The sequence below is a fragment of the Petaurus breviceps genome, unplaced genomic scaffold, assembly GCF_028583685.1.
Source record: "Petaurus breviceps papuanus isolate PSGF00001 unplaced genomic scaffold, PetGlider_PUasm1.0 90654, whole genome shotgun sequence".
Taxonomy (NCBI): domain Eukaryota; kingdom Metazoa; phylum Chordata; class Mammalia; order Diprotodontia; family Petauridae; genus Petaurus; species Petaurus breviceps.
Window position 1 is genome coordinate 6,898,320 of NW_027187301.1, and position 19,205 is coordinate 6,917,524.

General features: G+C 37.2%; 1 protein-coding gene across 1 annotated transcript in view; it reads left to right on the forward strand.

The window, feature by feature from the left end:
- PAK2 (p21 (RAC1) activated kinase 2) overlaps positions 1-4,949 on the forward strand; it is a 111,885-nt gene extending 106,936 nt beyond the window's left edge. The window contains exon 15 of the mRNA XM_069065035.1: positions 863-4,949. Coding sequence (XP_068921136.1) covers positions 863-949 — 87 coding nt within the window. The 3' untranslated portion in view covers positions 950-4,949. The remainder of the gene's footprint in view (positions 1-862) is intronic.
- The last annotated feature ends 14,256 nt before the right edge of the window (positions 4,950-19,205 follow it).

The window sequence follows — 19,205 nt, forward strand, 5'->3', positions numbered from 1 at the left end:
GGGCTAAAGTATGCTGCTAACAGTGACTTGTATGCAAGAACAAAGATTTTATATATGTGTTGTCTGTGTGCGTGCACACGCGCATGTGTAATGTTTGAATTTTATATTTGTGTGTATGTATATATATGTATATAGATTGAATGATCAGAATGATGGGGTCACTCATGCTGTGAGTGGGCCCTTCAAGCTCAAAATCCTATGGATGAAAGAGAATAGATGAAGAAAACAAGTGTTTTGGACTGCTAGGTGGTATAGTGGATAGAGCTCTGGGCTTGGATTCAGGAAGCCTCATCTTTATGAGTTTAAATGTGGTCTCAGATACTTGTTACCTGTGTAACCTGTTTGCCTCAGTTTCTTCATCTGTAAAATGACCTGGAGAAGGAAATAACATCAGTGTCTTTGCCAAGAAAATCCCAATGGGATCACAAAGAGTTGGACATAACTGAACAACAAGAAGTGTTTGTTTAGTCACCTTTGAAATCTCAAGAGGATCAGAGTATTGGTACCTGGGGTAGGTGAATCCCCTGTGAAAGGTTTATGGAGAAGCTTGAATGAGAATCAAACCTGGATGACGTGGTTTGGAGATGATCTACATAAATAGGAGTACTGCCTACATTGATGAAAACACAGTTCCATCAGTGTCAAATATTGGTGAGGTCATGGCTTAATAAGCTTATTCAGTGAAAATACATATGCTAGTTCAACCTGTTCCTATGTGGTTGTATTATCTTAACTCCAGTGTATAAATAATGTGTTCAGTTTTTTGGTTTAATTGTGTTAGAGGCTATAAAAGCAATCTTTAGGGTTCAGTGAGAGAAGTGGGTTGTAAATTTACCATTCTATTTTTTTTTTCTTCTGGCAGCATCCCTTCCTGAAACTGGCTAAACCTTTGTCTAGCTTGACACCGCTGATCATGGCAGCTAAAGAAGCAATGAAGAGTAACCGTTAATAGCCTTGCCATTTGTGGCCTCATCTTTCTTTTGTCATTTTTTAAAAAAAGAAGTCTTTATAACATATAAAATTGTTACTCTTTTTAGGGGTTTGAAAAAAAATTGTCAGCACACTGGGAGTGATTGGGGGAAACCAATCCCCACTCCCTGGAGACATCTAAGACAAAATTAAGGAAAAGAATCATTATGACTTTCAAAATAGCCCCTTTTTAGGGTCCAAGAGAAATTGTGGACTGAATCACTGGCCTTTCACCTTTCTGCCAACAGCCCAGCAGTGCCATTTATCAAGCTTGGAATTTGCATTTTATTTTATTTTTGCTGACTTTGCTGTAACAGATCCCATTCATTGTACCCTTTGGGGGTGTTTTCAATACTTGAATGGCAGATTCAAGCTTTCAGAGAAAGGCATTTGTTTGATCTGCTAGTCTTCTCTCCTATTTCCCCCTGTCCTTCCGGTTTCTTTACCTGCTCCTTTTGGATTGCTTTGAGAAATTTTTTCTCATGCCTAAATTAAAGCAAGTGTGATAGATATTATGTACCTCCTTATATTAGAAAAGAGGCTTCCTATGATTTAATTTTGTGTAGAAGCCAGGACCAGCTACTTAAAGCACTGTTACATTCAATAACATTTTAGTTGTTACAAACCATTTTGAGGAAGGGAAGGGAAGGTGGGGTTTTTTTGGGGGGTGGGGGGCTTGGGGAGATTAAAATTAAAGGAGTCTTTTTTTTAGAAATATCATGGTGGTGATGTTTGGAGTGAAAGTTACAAGTAGAGAGGAGGATCTTTTTATTTAACTAAATCACTGAGACAAAGGAAGAGAGGACCCCATCGACAACTGTGTCTCTGCAATTTGCATCTTCCTTTTTATTCCTTTGGATTTGTATTAGCTGCAGTTCAAAGTTATCTCCTACTATTTACTTGGTTTCAGAAACCAAACGGTTTGTTCTTACCCCAACTTGGATTCTATCGCTTTGGCTGGTGCCTCTTTTTTTTACTTTCTTTATCAAATAAGTTTGTGTATATGTTGTAACTTTTTTTAAACCCATCAACAAATAATGCGATAACCATTGGATTTTCAGGATTTGAATATTAAATACCTTTTTAAAATATATGTATTCCATTTAAAATACATAAATAATTTGATATATTGGGGAATATTGTAAGATAAGTTAGAGACTTGAAAATATGTGAACTGAAACTTGGTATTCCCAGAAACAGTTAGATGTAGTTCTATTAATGGAGAGAGTAGAGAAGCTTAAAGACATCTCACAGAGATGAACTGTGTTACAAACTGGGGAGATTCATCTTGAATTATGAAGAGGTCCCAAAACGTCACCAATATTTTACTGGCTAAGATGACATAAGTGAGTAATTCCACAAATACTGCTGCTAAAGGACTTGTGGATCATTTCAGTTACTGAGTTGCTATAGGTTTAAATTAGGAGGTAATCAATGAATTCGCTTTGAATTCATGTGAAGTTCTAAATTTCATGTACCAAGAAATTGGAAAAGGGAAGCAAATAAGTATGAAATGTATTTCGATGTCTTTAAGACATCCTTTCTGTTCAAAAATTTTTACTCAATTTTTAAAAGCATTTTTATGTTCAGAATCATCTCTCACCTGTAATATTCATTATTAATAGGAGCCTTTTATTAGAAGCTGTGCTGCCTCATCTGAAATGCCAGGAGCTTAAAAAAAAATTCACTTGTTTCTTGAAGTTATGTGCTTCTACTCAACCCCACATTTACTTAGCCATACACCAGCATTGCCAAATCATGAGTAAGAAAAATTAAGTGTTAGGGATACTTTCTGAAAAATAAACTTTTTTAAAAAATGTATTCCTTTTGTCAAGGGAAGCTGTCCCATGCTTAATTTCTTCTTATGTCCATGTTAAGATATGACTGTGATAAATAGAAATGGCTACCAGAAAGGTTTTCACCAATATCATAAAACAAAACTTGTAACTAGAGCACTTAGTAGAATGGTCTCTGATTTCAATCTGTCTTGATTTTTATTTTTCTTGCTATTATTGACCCTTCTGCAGCCATTTGTTATTTTATTACTTTACAACAACAAAATGCCTTACTCCCTTTGAAAAACTCTAGTGCCTCTTGAGTTTCAACTTCTTACATTCTGCTTTGTAAGCAGTTACTAGGTAGATGTGTATTAAAAAGATACTACCAATGGAGTAGAGAAACCTAATGATCAAACTGCAATGATCATTCCTCAAGAAGGCAGTAACTTTGGGTATTGAGTTTATAAATAGCTTCTATTTCTATACATGAGCCATAGAAAGCATGTTCACTGGATACAACGTCAGTGCCCCCATTTTTAAGCACGTGACTCAGTAAAGGGCTTTTTGGTTTATAGGAAGAGTTTGGAATTATATTTAATCTTTTTTTTTTTATTGATGGTGCCCATTATGTCCATTGCCGGCAATGGACCGTGCATCACAAAAATCTGACTCCTGGGATATGGGACCTAAACCCCAGTCTGTTCTTTACTTAAGAAGATAAACTAATCTATCATATGAATATACTTTGATTGTTTCTGAAATTTGTAAATTTTAAACAAAATAGTTAAAGAGCAATAAGGAATTGTGATTTATTAATTTTTTAACATTTAAAATATCCTGATCTTGTTGAAAAAACATTTAGTTGAATCAGGATTCATTTCTTTTTAAGCAATTTCCTTTTAAAATAGTTTTTGTTTTCACTTTGGGTTGAAATGTCTCATTCAAATCCAGGAATTACCTTAATAGTTGAACTCTGTTTATAGGGTATTATGTTGTAGTACTGTACTTAGCACTACAATGAAAGCTGTGACTTCTGGTGACCATTAGTTGGTTACCTGTCCCCATTTTCTGGTGTCACAAACTTTAGGGATAAACAGTCCCAGGAAGCCATGGAAGTACTGAGATTGTTTTTTCCTTTTGGTAATTGGTGAGCAAGTAGAGTCACTGGGATTACATAACTTCTCCGATCTTCCGAATATGTCTGTTACGCTGCTTAAACTTAATCAAGTCAACCACCAATCCAAAATTAACCTGTGCCTTTTAAATACAGTTTTTAAATATCTTTGAGTGTTTCTTTTGGGGGACCCTTTAAATGAACTTTTGAGGTTAATTGTGTATGCCGTGTCCTAGCTAGATATAATCTTAGTGCATCTCAGACAGGAGTGGAGAGAAGCAGAAGTAGTAGGAAAATTGGGTGCTTAAGGAACTGATAACACTTCAGAAATCTCTTAAAATCCCCAAATATCCAGTGAGCATCTTTGTCGTTCAGTGCCCAACTATTTGAGGTTATAGTTACAGACATCCAGATGAGTATTTGCTTTGGGTGTTTTGCAGTGCAATTTCATAGCTTTAATTTGAAGTGTAACAATACAAAAACCAGATGTCCAAGGGAAAGTTTTAAAATCCGTTGTCTTCCTGTCTCTGCCTCGTCCCCCCTTCTCCAAGTTTAACAGTTTTTCAGAGTGTATACACTCAAGCAACAAGTATTTATTGAGCACCTACTAGAAGCAAAGAGCTATGCTAGATACGCTGGGCCCCCTTTCTTCAAGGATCCTTGCAGTCTAGTTGGGTCATCACACTAGCCTTTTCAGATAGAGAGGCAGTAAAAAATGTAAGCCAGCTAACTGTTCTTAAATTTTAGTTCTGTAGTAAACGGGTGCAATCAAACTCAAATCTTGGGTAAAAATTTGTTGTCTTTTCTCTCTCCTTCCTTATTTTGGCAGATGGAAATGGAACTTAGGTGCAAGTAGCTATCTTATTTTTTATTGTCTTCAAATTTTATGTTGCCTTTTTGTTTAATTTAATCCCTTATGTTATTTAATTGTTACTGCAACATTAACTACTGTATTTGATGTTCAATAACTTTGTTCTTTTCAGGGCTAGAAATAAAATTTTTTTTTAAATGTTTGTTTATCCCCTTCCCGAATTTTTATCTTTTTGGACCAGAGTAGCTTTAAAGAATAAATGTTTAGATTTCTAATAGGTTGTGGGAGAGTGTGCTTAGTGTTTCTTAAAGTATAAATTCTTTTTTTATATGACTGTGGCGTAAATTTTGTCAATAATACTCCAATCTTCTTTGGTTTCTGGAAACATGAGTAAAAAAACCAGTTCAGAACTGAGTTCATAAGAAATTATCACTTTTTTTCCTGACTGTGAAGAACAGGAAAATTATGGATCTATCTATAATAATCTCAACTCAAGTGGTATCGGTAGATGTGGCTGAATCTTGGAAGTTTAAACAAGCAGGAGGACAAGGAACGTACTGTGATTTATATACCACTTTTTCCCCTTTTTGAACTAAATCTGCAGTGTCAATCAACACCTCTTTTTGCAGCTTATTGGGCATTTCGAGATTAAGTGATTTTCCCAGTCACAAAGTCTAGTGTCAGAGGCAAGTCTCGAATACAGTTTTGTAACTTTGATGCCAGCTCTCCATCCACTACTATACAGCTTCTCTCATGTGCTATGTGGATGAATGGATCTTTAAAATTAAAATATTTTAAAGCAACATTTCATTGAGGATTTAATTGTAGTAGAAGTTGTAGAAACATTGACATAGTATAATAACGTTTGCTAACATTTAGCTCATCTGTGATTTCCTTGAAATGGTCTATATATAGACACCCTCCTAGTAAAGGAAAATATGTACCCAAGAGAAAGCAAGCATTCTTCTATGCAGGTGATTGTGATTCCTCAAGTTGATTTTATGTACTTGGTTATCAAGTTTAGAGTACAAACGAAATTTAAGATGGAATTCCTTTTTTTCCCCCTTCAGCAATAGCTGATAAAAGTATGACAATTATAATATGATTTGAATACTTAAAAAAAACATTACAGTTACCTACCTGGGTCTCAGTTACTTATTCTGTAAAATGAAGGGGTTAGATAAAATTAATTTTTAGGTTCCTTCTTACTTAAAAAAAAGGATGTTCCCTTCTGATTTCTAATCCATCAGATGAGTTTATTTATTCTGTTCATTAAGGAATGAATTGCAGTTATCTAATTTAGATGCAGCAGTTGCTCAGCAGGGCAGCTAGGTGGTACAGTGGATAGAGTAAGGAAGACTCATCTTGAGTTCAAACATGACATTTACTAGCTGTGTGACCCTGGACAAGTCACTTAACCCTGTCTACCCCAGTTTCCTCTATAAAATGAGCTAGAGAAGGAAATGCAAACCGCTCTAGTATGTTTGCTAAGAAAACCCCAAATAGGGTCATGAAGAGTTGGGCACAACTGAAAAATGACTACAAAATTGTTGAGCAAGTTGATTCTGGACTCTTCACTTGAACTCAGGATAAAATTCTTCGGGGTATTTAAATTGTTTTGTAAAAAAAAATGTTTTTAAGTAAAATTTCAAAGACCATTTATTCACAGTTTGCTGCAGACTCCATGGCATTTTTATTGTTTTTGTTCATCTTACACAGCTACTGTGATGGGTTTAGACCTTTCAGAAGCGTTTAGCATCATCATGTCATGAAGAATCAAGTTTGAGCATTGGGAATACATGTTCTAGTAAATTATGTAGATACTTGTAGCCTTGTGTTTTGGGGCTACTTTGTGAGAGTAAATTGAATGCTGACCTCCATGTCAGTTGATTTATACTCTCTGCTGGGCATATTGTCTCCTGTTGGCGTGCTTTTGTTAACACTGTATAACCAGTTTCTTGTTTGTTTTCCCCCCAAAAGCACAATTTCTCCGTTAGCAAACAGATATCAAATGCCCAGGCCCCAGTGACACAAATAAAATTGTACATGTCTGCTGCTAGGCATGTGGAGTACTAATAGTTAAAACTTAACAGCCTAGATTTAGAGTTGGGAGGGAACTTAGAAGTCTGCTAGTTGAATCTTTCATGTTACAGGTGAGGAATTAAAGTTGAGAGAAGTAATGATTTGCCCAAGATCACACAGTAGCAAGTAGGAGAACTGGGCTTTGAATTCAGGTTTATTAGTTCCAAGTTCAGCACTCTTTCCACAGTGAATATAAAAGTGTAATTTTCTGAAAGAGAAAACATTAACTCAGGGCACCCGGAAAGGGATGTAGGAAGGTGACACCTGGCTATTGTTGGAAGGAAACTGGAGATACTGAAAGTTGGAGATGAGGGGGTACATTTTGTATCAGGGAGACCTACCTTTCTAATGGCACAGAGGCCAGAGAAGGAATACTGTGTAGGAGGAACAGGTGAAAGATCAGTCTGACCACCAAAAATGCATGGAGGGGTAGAATATATAAATAGAGCCAGAAAAGTAGATACTGTGCTTCCCCGATAATAAGACACTGTCTTCTTATTTTTTTGGAAAGAAAAACACCAGAGGGCTTATTTTCAGGGGAGGGCTTATGTTGTCCTGCCTCAGCTCTCCTCTGTGGCACTGCTCTCAATGGCGCCAGCAAGCAAATCACTGGGGAAAAACAGGATGACGTGCTCACTGCTGCAGCTCTGATTGGATGCAGCTCAGAGCGCGGCGTGCGTTTCAGGGGGGGAGGGGACGGTGCATACAGAGGGTACCATAACGTAGTGTAGCGCAGGGGATCACCTTCACTACAGTAGCAATCTCAATAGGGCTTATTTTCAGGGGAGGGCTTATTTTAGAGGAATCTTACACAGTTAAGGGGAGGGCTTATTTTCAAGATAGGTCTTATGATCGGGGAAACACGGTAGAAGCCACACGATGGGCTTAAAAGCTAAGCTGAAAAGTATGTATCTTTTTTCTACAGATAATGGAGTTACTGAAGAATTTTTAATAGGGAAGTGTTTTAAGATTTTTGTGTTAGCAATATCAGTTTAGAAGCTATTGGGGAGACTATGTTAGGTGAGAAAGACTAGAAGTCGGTCAGTTCAGACCAATAATCCATCACTTGGATACTGTAAGATTGCTTAATTGATTCTTCCTGGCATGGATGGTATTACTCATTCTTTTTGACTCTAAAGGGGGTTTACTCTGAGATTGCACAGGTCAAATGATATGTTGAACATAATGTAAAAAACAACTTTCTAGTAGTATGCATTTATATTTTAGTTATTGATATTCCAGAAGACTACATAGTATAATGACTGTGATGTCATTCGTGGCTTTTATCCTAACCTTCATGGAATATTCATCAAATGAAGCCACTCAGAGGAAGTGTTTGATTATTTATGAATATTGAATTGGTGTCCTTTTATAATACCTTTTTTTTTTGGAAGGCAATTGGGGTTAAGTGACTTGCCCAAGGTCACACAGCTAGTTTTGTGCTAAGTGTCTGAGGCCAGATTTGAACTCGGGTCCTCCTGACTCCAGGGCCAGTGCTTTATTCACTGCACCACCTAGCTGCCCCATTTTATAGTAATTTTCATGTTAGAAAAACAGAACTAGGAAAAACCACTTGTGCTTTCCTCATTCTTGTATTCCTCATTTGAATCCAGGGAGAAATTTTTAAGGATATGCTTGAATTTTCTAGGGAAACAGTATTTGGAAAAGCATATTTCATAGTATTTGTAAAAGTTACAGTGGTTTTCCCCCCTCAGGATGACTTTAATTATGAACATGCTTCCATAGCCTAGAAATTGTATCACTTTGCTCAGGAGAAAAAAATTTAGTTTGATATCAGCACTACTAAACTTACATTCTTGTAGACCTCACTTAAGTACTGAGGTTGAGTGATTTTGCTACAAAACATACTGATAGGGATTCAATCATGACTTAGTGTAATTTCTGAAAATAATGAGGCTGAAATATTTCCATATTGGAAAGATTTATTACCTAATATGTATGGTATTGTCTCCACTGATCCAGGTGGCAAATTATTCTTTGACTTAATTTGTTTTGGGCAATGTGTGTGTGTATGTGTATTTATGATGGGGGGGGGGTGCGCAGGCAGGGGTGTGTGTCATCTTCAGGTGTTATATGTGAGTGATCTGGTGGCCAATGTCTCCAAACCTTAGGCTACTTTTTGGATGAGTGATTCACAATTTCTCAGTGAGTGCTCTAATCAAAATTTGGTAGTGTTATTTATTTCATTCCACCTGAGCTCCTGAATTTGTATAATAAAGGGAATGTACTAGATAGCTAACATTTCTGTTGCACTTTGAAATTTTCAAGGCATATATTCTCATTTTTAAATATGATTTATAATATTAAAATTCATTCAGAACTTAACTCCTGCCAAAAAGTGTTTCCATATATCTACCTAAACACAGGATTGTGTATGAAACCACAAATCTTCATGTCATGCCAGTTGATTAAAAAAACCAAGAGTTTATCATGATTCCACCTGTTACTTTCAAAACTGCCCTGCTTTTTTGTACTTCTCTACTTTTGTACTTTTTCAACAATATTGTTTCCTTCCCCCTCCCCCCTTTAATCTCCCAGTCTCCTTCATGTAGAGCAGGATGTCTATATTGTTTGAGGCTGTCCCCTCAGTTTTATGTTTTCTTCTTAACCCTGTGCTCCCCATGCCTTTTTGTCTCTGTTTGATGTATTTCTTAACTGTTCAATTCTTTTGTCCTTTGCAGTTGAGTGAGGTTTACTTGATGCTTGTTCCTTCCACCCCTTCGTATGGTCTGTGTGTATACACACACGTAGGTTGTTTGTGTTGACCATGTAGGTTGTCGACATGACTTGTCTAAACGTGATTCACAGGGAGTCCAATAGATCTCTAGCCCTTACCTACTCCTTTCTTTGATTCCTGTCTGAAGGGGGGAAGGAGAAAGGTATCATGAGGCTGGCCACTCACTATTCTCAGAGAGAGGAATCCTGGACTAGAATTAAACCTATCTGCACCTTTAAATATTGCTACTCTAGAGGAAATGATTATGTTCTTAGATTCAAACTGTCCTCTTCAGTATGCCTTAAAGAGAAAAGAATATAGCTTAACTTACATCAGAAGACTTGGTCTCTTCACCAAATGCTTTTTACATAAAAAGCCATTACAAATAACAGTGGATAAACCTATTGATCCTATGAAAGTGCAAACAAATCGGAGAAGTTTATACAGATTAGGATGTATCAGACAATTCAGAGACTAAATAATGAGCACCCTTACTTGGAGCAAAATATTTCAGCCCAGCTAAGAGAGAAATAGTCCCCTATTGCACTTGAGGAAATTCCTTGCTCTTCAGGAAGGAACACTGGAAATGAGGGGCTTATTGGGGGAGGGGGGAGCCATTTGAGATAGCTTTCCCCTCTGTTTGCCTTTTAGTACTTATCCCCAAAGAGAATCTGGAACTACCTATGTTGTCCAAAGAGTCAAGAAGGTCTTCGAAACTCTAGCACCAATTCCACCCTTTGTGTAGGAATGTAATATTAAATGAGCATCCTTTCAGCCGAGAAGAATTTAATGCAAATGGTCCATATGGGAGAACACATATGTACTACTTATACAGGGAGTCACTGGTAAGTAACCTACCCTTAACATGCAATTTGATTAATTGCTATTTATTAATCATAACTCTAGCATTCTTAAGAGAGTTAAAATAATTCCTCATTAATATTTACTTATTGAATAGCTCAAGCCTCCACTCTGCTTCATTAAATTCAAACCATTCAATGATCTAGAGAACATTTTCACCAATAATTCTTATTTATGTTTAAATTGCCAACTGAGGATACTTTAATAACAAATGAACAACAATACACATTTATATAATTGTGTATGCAGAGAGAGACAGACAAAATCAGAGGAGTCAAACTTGTGCTGACGTGCAAGGGCAGACATTCTTCGATGGAGCACAAACATTAAAATGTATTTGGGAAGTGTTGAGCAAGATGAAAATGTAACAATATCAGTTTGTGGTTTTCTAAGTCAATATGTGGTTGACACCTCTGCCCTAAACAGTGTTTTGGCTATAAGCAGTGCCACTGCTAAGTGGCAGTTGAGTAACCAAAGTCAGTAGGTGACTCCTGTTTACAAGCATACCTCATTTTATTGCACTTTGCTTTTTTTTTTTTTTTAATAAATTGAAGGCTTATGAAAACACTGCGTCCAGCAACGTGCTCATGTGTCTCTGTCACATTTTGGTAATTCTCACACAATACTTCAGACTTTTTCATTATTTGTTACTGTGATCAGTGACCTCTGTTGTTAATTATTGTAATTGTTTTGAGGTGCCATGAATTGTAGTGAACTTAATTGGTAAATGTATGTACTCTTGAGTGCTCTACCAACCACCAACCTGTCTCCCTTTCCTTGGGGCTCCCTATTCCCTGAGACACAACAATATTAAATGAGACAGTAACCCTACAATGGCCTCTACGTGTTCAAGTGAAAGGAAGAGTCAACCAATGGGGCAAACAATTATTGTCTTGTAAGAAACTGCCACAGCTACCCTGATCCTCAGCAACCACCACCTTGATCAATCAAAAGACATCATCATTGAGGCAAGACCTTCCATCAGCAAAAAGATTACAACTTGCTCAGGTGATGGCTAGCATTTTTTAGCAATAAAGAATTTTTTTAGTTAAAGTATGTACCTTGTTTTTTAGACAATGCCATTGTATACTTAATAGATTACAGTACAGTATAAATACAACTTTTCTGTGTACTGGGGAACCAAAAAATTCATGTGACTTGCTTTGTTATGATACTTTACTTTATTGTGGTAACCTGGAATCACATCACCTTATCTCTCAGGTATGCCTGTACTTGTCTGGAAGCTCAGTCAATTCAATCATTGCAAATAATGATTAATGCTCTTTAAGATTCTTTAGTGTTTCCCAAGATAGTCCTTTTTCTCTTTTCAATAGTGCTAATAACCAGCTTCTCTCAAGGTCATTGTAGAATTCTTTTTTATAAACTGATACGGGATTTAATAGTAATACTTAATATAGGTTGCATAAGAAGTCCATCCTTACTTCCTCTTACATTTGCATAGGTTTTCATATAAATTCTCATGGATCACAGATCCATTTCACTCCATTGTGAAAAGTACACACGCAGTAAGTTTTTCATGGCTCCCCAGGAATCATGGAATGAATCCATCTCTGTGCCTTTGTAGGAAGGCTTGCTTCACCCTAATTCATTTTCTCATTTCAATTTTCAAAGATCTTCATCTTGTGTCACAAGTAGACACACCTTGTCTCTGACTCCATGGGGGAAGATGTTTCCTGCCAAGCCATTTTTCAGTTGTAACTTCCAGTTGGCAGTGCCAATTGGTCTCCCAATATTCTGATTGCATTTTAAAGTTACAGTAAGTCTCCATGAAATAATTTGAAGAAGGGGACACACATATTTATGTGTATAAAGAATTAGAAAAGCGGTATTTGGGTGTTAAAGATGGGCAAGAGCTTTATTAATCTATTTGCTTTTGGGAAAAAATATATTTTGCTACGTGTCTAGTAGAGCAGGAAAGCGGGAAGAACAAAGCAAATATGGGAGGAAGGATGGATATGACTGCCCATTTTATACTAAAATGAGGGTTAGTTTAAAGAGAGTCACACCAGTTAAGGGAATCTCCAGGATTCTACCCTTTGCCTCCACGTATTATAAAAATGGATATGTACTATATGCGATATTACACATACCCCTCCCCCCTGCCTCTAACAGTAATTCACGTTACCAAAATTACACTCAGCATGAGAATATCAATCCAATACTTGTATAGAGAAATTTGAGCCTGCTGTTTTTTAAATGTGTCATACAGATAATCTGCACTTTTATGAGTAGCACATTTTATAGTTCCAGTAGAATAAAGGAAATTGCATTGTGAGAGGGAAAATAATTGAGATGACCCAAAGGGAAAAAGAAAATGATGGAAAATGCTACCCACAGTGTTCAGCTGCTGAATGCATTGGGTATATTGGTGAAATGTTGTTTGTTTAGAGCCTAGCTTATAATCAGTGATGTTGTTTCTCTTGAGCATAGGCTTCTTTTGATGAGGTTATCAGGGAATACACTCATGAACAGGGGGAAAAAAACATTTTTTTTAAGCATTTACTATGTGGAAAGCACTGTGTGTCACCTCAAGGAGGTCACATTCCAATGGGAGAGAGAGAGAGCACTTAAGCAAAGTTTTAGTTTTAAATTGAAAGAAGTCCCATATATTTGAGGGGGCAACAGCAAAGGATATGCTAATGTATCCTTTAACATAATTTCTATTGATAAACTAATACCTGTTTCTGATGTTGAACCATTTGACACAGCGCTAAGGACTTTGGTGGCAAGAATTTTCTTTTCTGGGTCTTCCGGAGTGGCTGCAGCACCTGGGTCAGTTTAGTAGGTTGCATCTCCATAAGGAGTTGCTTTTCAAGACAATGGCTGTTGGCACTGAGTGAGAAGTAATGTTATTTCAAAGACCCTTGGGTTCAGGGTCCTGGGCTATTTGTTCGCTACTCCTATCTTCTGGAGATGAAATGCTATAATGGAAAGAAGACTGGATCCTGGGATTGAATCCAGGCTTTGCTACTTGCTGTCTGTAATCCTGGGCCAGCCACTTGCCTGGCTAGCCATCCATTTCATTTGTAAAATAATGTAGATTAAGTTTGAACTCTGAGGAAAAGTCCTAGATGGGAGCTTAAAGTTCCTTAAGTAGATTCCACCTCATAAATACAGATGAGTAAATTGAGGTCCACAGAGGTGAAGGGACCCAAGGTCACACAAGTGGCAGAGCCAAGATCTTTGAATCCAGGTTTTTATGTTTCTAAATCTAACACCAGAAAATAGAGCCCCCTCTCAATATTCAAATGAAAATCTGATTAATGTCATTTCATTGGGTTTTGTTTGACCTTTACTACATCCTCCATATTAAACATGTTTAAGCATCTCTCCAAATGGAATCTTAAATTTTATGGTGCTTTGGGAGTGTCTCATTTCTCATTTTTATAATGCAACATTGGTGATTCTTAGTTCTTAGTGTGTTGATCTAAAAGTTTTAGTGAATCACATATGGTACTGCCAGTGCTTAATAGCACCACAATTCAAGAAGGGCTCATACTCATGTGGGAAAATATTTAGTTGTCTTTCTCCCTACTTGAATGTATTCAATGTTCCATTTCATTATTAAGTGACCTATATGAAAGTATACAGTCAAAGAACTGATCAGGAACCCATGAAAGCTAATTATTTTGATTCTTGTTTGCAACTGTGGCAAGTTTAATGGGGAAAAAAGGTAGAAATAAATGGTTTCAATCAGGGCACCTCATTTTTCCCCCAGATAATTTGAAATTTCTACATTGTGATTGCTTAAGTTAGGCTGAGACTTTCTAACACAAAGTTACTGAGGGAATATGGTGAGAGATCTTGAATATCTGCTGAGGATCCTTTCTATGTTACCCGCTTGATCTCTTGCCACACATAATTGAAAGTTGGCAGAAAAACAAAAGTTGGCTATTCCTGGATAGTAAAGATGATATATTAGAACTGTTGATTACTTAGATATAATCCTTTAGCTGTGGGGTGAGTGAGAAAAAGAAACAGCCAGACAAAGCTGTAGAAAATGATTGTGTTTGTTAATGGGCATGAAAGACTGGTTACCAATGTGAGAGTCATTTCTGAATCAACTTTCTCATGAGACCCTTGATCCTTTGTAGCAAGATCAAAATCAATACCAAATTATAAGGAAGAATAAAAATGAGTAGATACAGCATATAAATGAAGAAATACCAATCTGAAATTTTAAAATAAGTCTTCCCTCTCCCCACGTACACACCCTTGTATATCCACAGTATGTGCATAGTTATTTGAAGATGGTTTCCCATATTAGAATGTGAGCTTGAAAAGAAACATGCCCAACTGATAAATATAATAATAACAGCTAACACTTATATGCTACTTTACGGCACTTATTATGTGCCAAGTACTATGCTAAGTACTTTGTAATTACTGTATCATTTTTGATCCTTATAACTGGGAAGTAGGTGCTATTATTATTCCCATTTTACAGAGGAGGAAGCTGAGGTAAATAGAGGTTAAGTGCCTTGCCTAGGGTCACACAACCGATAAAAGTGTTGGAGGCCAGACTTAAACCTGGAACTTTCTGACTCCATTACCAGCTCAACGTGGTCCTCCACCACCGGTGCAACCTGATGTAAGTGGTTAGAGGATCTGTTAGCTATCTCTTAGGGTAACTTGCAATAGTCTGATAACTGTAGCTTGAAATTCCTTTCCCAGATTAGAGGAAATGGTTCATTTGAAAGTCTTTTACAAATAAAGATTCCTTTGTCATTGTAATTTTGTGCTTCTTGTTGCTCTTCCTGGTTGACTTTAGCTGTGGGCAGCCTTTGAATAATTAACTCCTGAAGCAGTAGTCATAAAAGAGTATCATCTCGGAGGGAGGCATCTAGTGAAGTGCCCCAGGATTTCTTTGACCCTGTACTGTGTAACATTTTTTTTCTTTTTTTTGGTGGGCAATTGGGATTAAGTGACTTGCCCAAGGTCACATGGCATGCGTGTGTGTGTGTGTGTGTGTGTGTGTGTGTGTGTGTGTGAGAGAGAGAGAGAGAGAGAGAGAGAGAGAGAGAGAGAGAGAGAAGAGTCTGAGGCTGGATTTGAACTCGGGTCCTCCTGACTCCAGAGTCAATGCCCTATTCACTGCACCACCTAGCCACCCCCTGTGTAACATTTTTATCAGTGTCTTGGATGAAGGTATAGATGACATCAGATTTGAAGATAAAGGTGGAAGGGTTGGATAACATGTATGATGATAGAATTAGGATTTTGGCAAGTTGGAACATTGAGCCACATGTATTAACAGTAATGGAAATAAGCACTTAATAAATGTTTGTTGACTGTTAATACTTAAAAAAGGGAAATGAATAAAAGAGACATTAACGCAAACAAAATCAATAGTCACAAGATTAAGAAAACCTAGAGATCATCAACCAACACATACTTTTTTTTATTTCTAGTGTTTTTTTGAGACTTTAATTTGTTAAAAAAGCACATTACTTGGTAACTAGTTCTTACTAAGAGTAATAACAATACTATTAAACAATACAGCCAAAATTATCAGATATGATCAGTTTTAGAAATCTCTTCTTAAAACTTCCATTATACAAATTCTTTTACATTCCTTCAGTGTGTATTCTGACTTATGATAGAGGTTTCTTCAATTCAGAATCTTCAGAGGAACCTTCTCTGAGCATCTGCTTATAAAGTCAATCATGAGCAGCTCTCCAGAGGACTGCTGCTGTGAATGACTTTAAGGTTCTGATCACACAGTATAGTGAACCCTCTACCCAGTAATAAACTAAAGCAAAATATTCACAACAGTATAACATAACCACTTACTACTAAGGTGGCCATATAGTCAATCACAATCTTATCGATCAATACAAAGTACCCAAGTGAAGTCTCCCTTCATCCTTAAGCAGAGGCTGGCTTCCAATCATTCTTAAGCTAGCCCTAAATCAGTCATCCTTAAGGGGTAGTGGAAAGTACAAAAGCCCTCTACCCCTAGGTCACAAGTTACAATATCATCAGTCAGCACTGGGTACTCAATTAAGGTCCTTTCATCTTAATCAAGGCTGACTTCCAAACTCCCAACACATACTGTTCTTGACAAGCAGAGAGAGCAATAGCCAATGGCAACACAACACTGCAGAATAGAAACTTTTGCAGAAACCCTAATGGAGGCAGATTGTGGAACGTTGTCAGATGTATTTCCTCATGATGGAGTGAGATTCAATGAAGAAAAAAAGTTTTCAGAAAATTTGATAAGAGACAATTAAGCGAGATCATTCTGGAAGTTTAAGGATAAATCTGGAAGGTGGATAACAGATTGGCAAAAATGAAAAGATCTGTAAGGGTCGTTATAACAAACTTTTCTCTACCAATAATAATAAGATGAAAACTAGCATTTATATGCCAACTTAAAGTTTGCAAAGTACTTTATGCAAACTGTCTCATTTAAACCTCTAAGCAACCTTGCAAGTTGTGATAGTAATGGCAATTAAAGATTCTCCTGTATTGGCTTGGTTTTCAAACTTATTGTGTTAAAACCCAGAGCTTGTTAATCCCACCTGTGGGATGGACTTGTTGATGTGAAAAGAAAGTCTTGAACTGGGAGGAGCTGGTGACGTAGATTTGGAGAGACAAGAGAGAGGCAAAAGAACTTTTTGGAAGCAGCACCTCGTGGAGGCAGAGAGAGACTGAGAGGATTGTTGAGGGCCACTTTGAATCGCCCTGGACTTTTGAGACCTGCCCCCTGAGCTGCCAAGGACTGAGGAGACATGGCTGTTTTGCTGGTACTTTGTCTGTCTGTTTTGATGTTGTTTTGCCAGATTTGTCCACTGGTGAAAGACAGTCCTTTTGTTGAAGAAGTCCTGGAACCTGGCTGCTGGCTAAGAGATCCTGAGACTGTCCTGCAGACAGAGAGTGAATACTGTCCACTGGTGAAGGACAGTGCTGTTGTTGCAGGGGTCTGGGAACCTTTCTGTTGGTTCAGAAGCCCTGAAGAAGGATTTTCTTGTTGTATGTTTACAGAAATCCTGGGAGAGGGTTTTGCTAATGCTTTCAGGGGTTCTAGGACTGTTCTACAGACAGAGGATGAATTAATGAAGAGACTGGCAATGTATCTTGTGGCCTTGCTAAGCCTTGTCTCCCCAGGAACTAAGATTGCTGAGAACTTGCCTCTTGTTAAGATGAAGAAAAGACCTCCATTTGGGTATTAAGTGCTGTGCTTAAACTTGATGTAACTCTGGGGTAGATTCAATGGTGATCCAGGGGTGGGGAACTTTTGACCTTTTTGTGCTTTGTGATGGACTAAATGAAGGTACAGCCTAGGGGTGGAGTAGTATTTAGAACAGGGACTTTGTGACTGATTGAATGATTGGAAGGTCCTGGGGTGGGGTAGTACTTGGAGATTATTTAATCACACTTAGTAAATGCTGTATTTTGAATGATGTCATGTTTTGATCTTCTCTGTTCTTGGTTGGTCACTGAATAAAATGGAGAGCACCTATGCTGGTATTTTGAACCTTGGGAAGTTGCCTTTCCTTGGCATTACATTACACAAGTAGACACTATGGGTATTTTTAAATCTTATTCTATATCTATGGAAATTGAAATAGAATTTGATTTGTTTGTGATTATATAGCTAAAAAATATTAGAGTGAAATCTGAATCCATGTTTTAAACCCTGGTTGTCAAGAGTCTTGAAAGAGAAGAGGATACCAGACTTTTGAGGGAGAAAATCATGAACTTTATTACTGAGAGAAAAAACTGATTAAGAAAATAGCATTAATTACCAATCCATTACCTTCACAGTCACTGTCTTGATTTACTGAAAGGACTAGAGAATATAAGATCCCACTGTCTTGTAGGTTTGGTTTTTTTTTACTATCAAAAAGTATTTGCTTCTATAATCAAGACACTCCTTTCAAAGTTTTCCTCCTACAGTTTTCTCACTCTGCACACTTTAGATCTTGAAAGATCTAACAGCAGAGATAACATTGTTCAACACTAGTTACTCATATCAAGCAAAACCTAAAACACTCCCAAAGGTATTTGCCACTGTTATGAAGGAGAACTGCAGAGTTCAGAGAGGCAAAATCCTCTTGTATTCCAGATGTTTCTGTTTTGGGATGACATTGTATTGATTGCGTCAAGTCCAGGAGCATTTCAGTGTTCAGTCTAACTTTCCATGTGGGGGAAAATGGATGAAAAAATCCTATTGTGTAAGCTGATTTATAGCAGGATGGGACAGCCCAAAGAGAAAGTTGATCAGTACATCTATATCTTGGAGAGGAGCTGCTGAGGAACATCAAACTGGCCCCAGAATTGATTAGGAGGAGGAGAATTTTCTAGATGCCTTTGGGAAATTGTGGAATGCTTTAGCTTTTTTTAGTTCAATTTTAAAAAAAAATTGGATCAGTGTTTCATTTTTGTATTACATTAATTTCTGAATATACTCCTTCCCCTTCTCTATCCACTGTGCCAGTTCTTGTAATAAAAAGTTTTGGAACAAGCAGTTCAGTAAAACTAACCAATATTAACTATGTTTGACAGAATATACTGTATTCTATGTCCATGGCCTTTCATGGCTTCAGTGAAGAGAAAAAGGTTCTCTTTCTCAATCTTCTCCAGGGTCAGCTTTGGTCATTATAATTACACAGGGTTCACTTGATTTTTGTCTTTCCATTTCTTTGCTATCTATCTTTTTAAGCCCAATATTCCCCTGGTGATGCTGTGTATGTCTACAAATCACAGAATACCACAATCTTTAGAGGATTCAAGCCACATTTTACCCAAAAGACAAAGAAGATGCTTGTGGAGTATGTATAGGCTATGACATGGTGCCAAAGATGTGAGTGGCATAAATAGCATAAA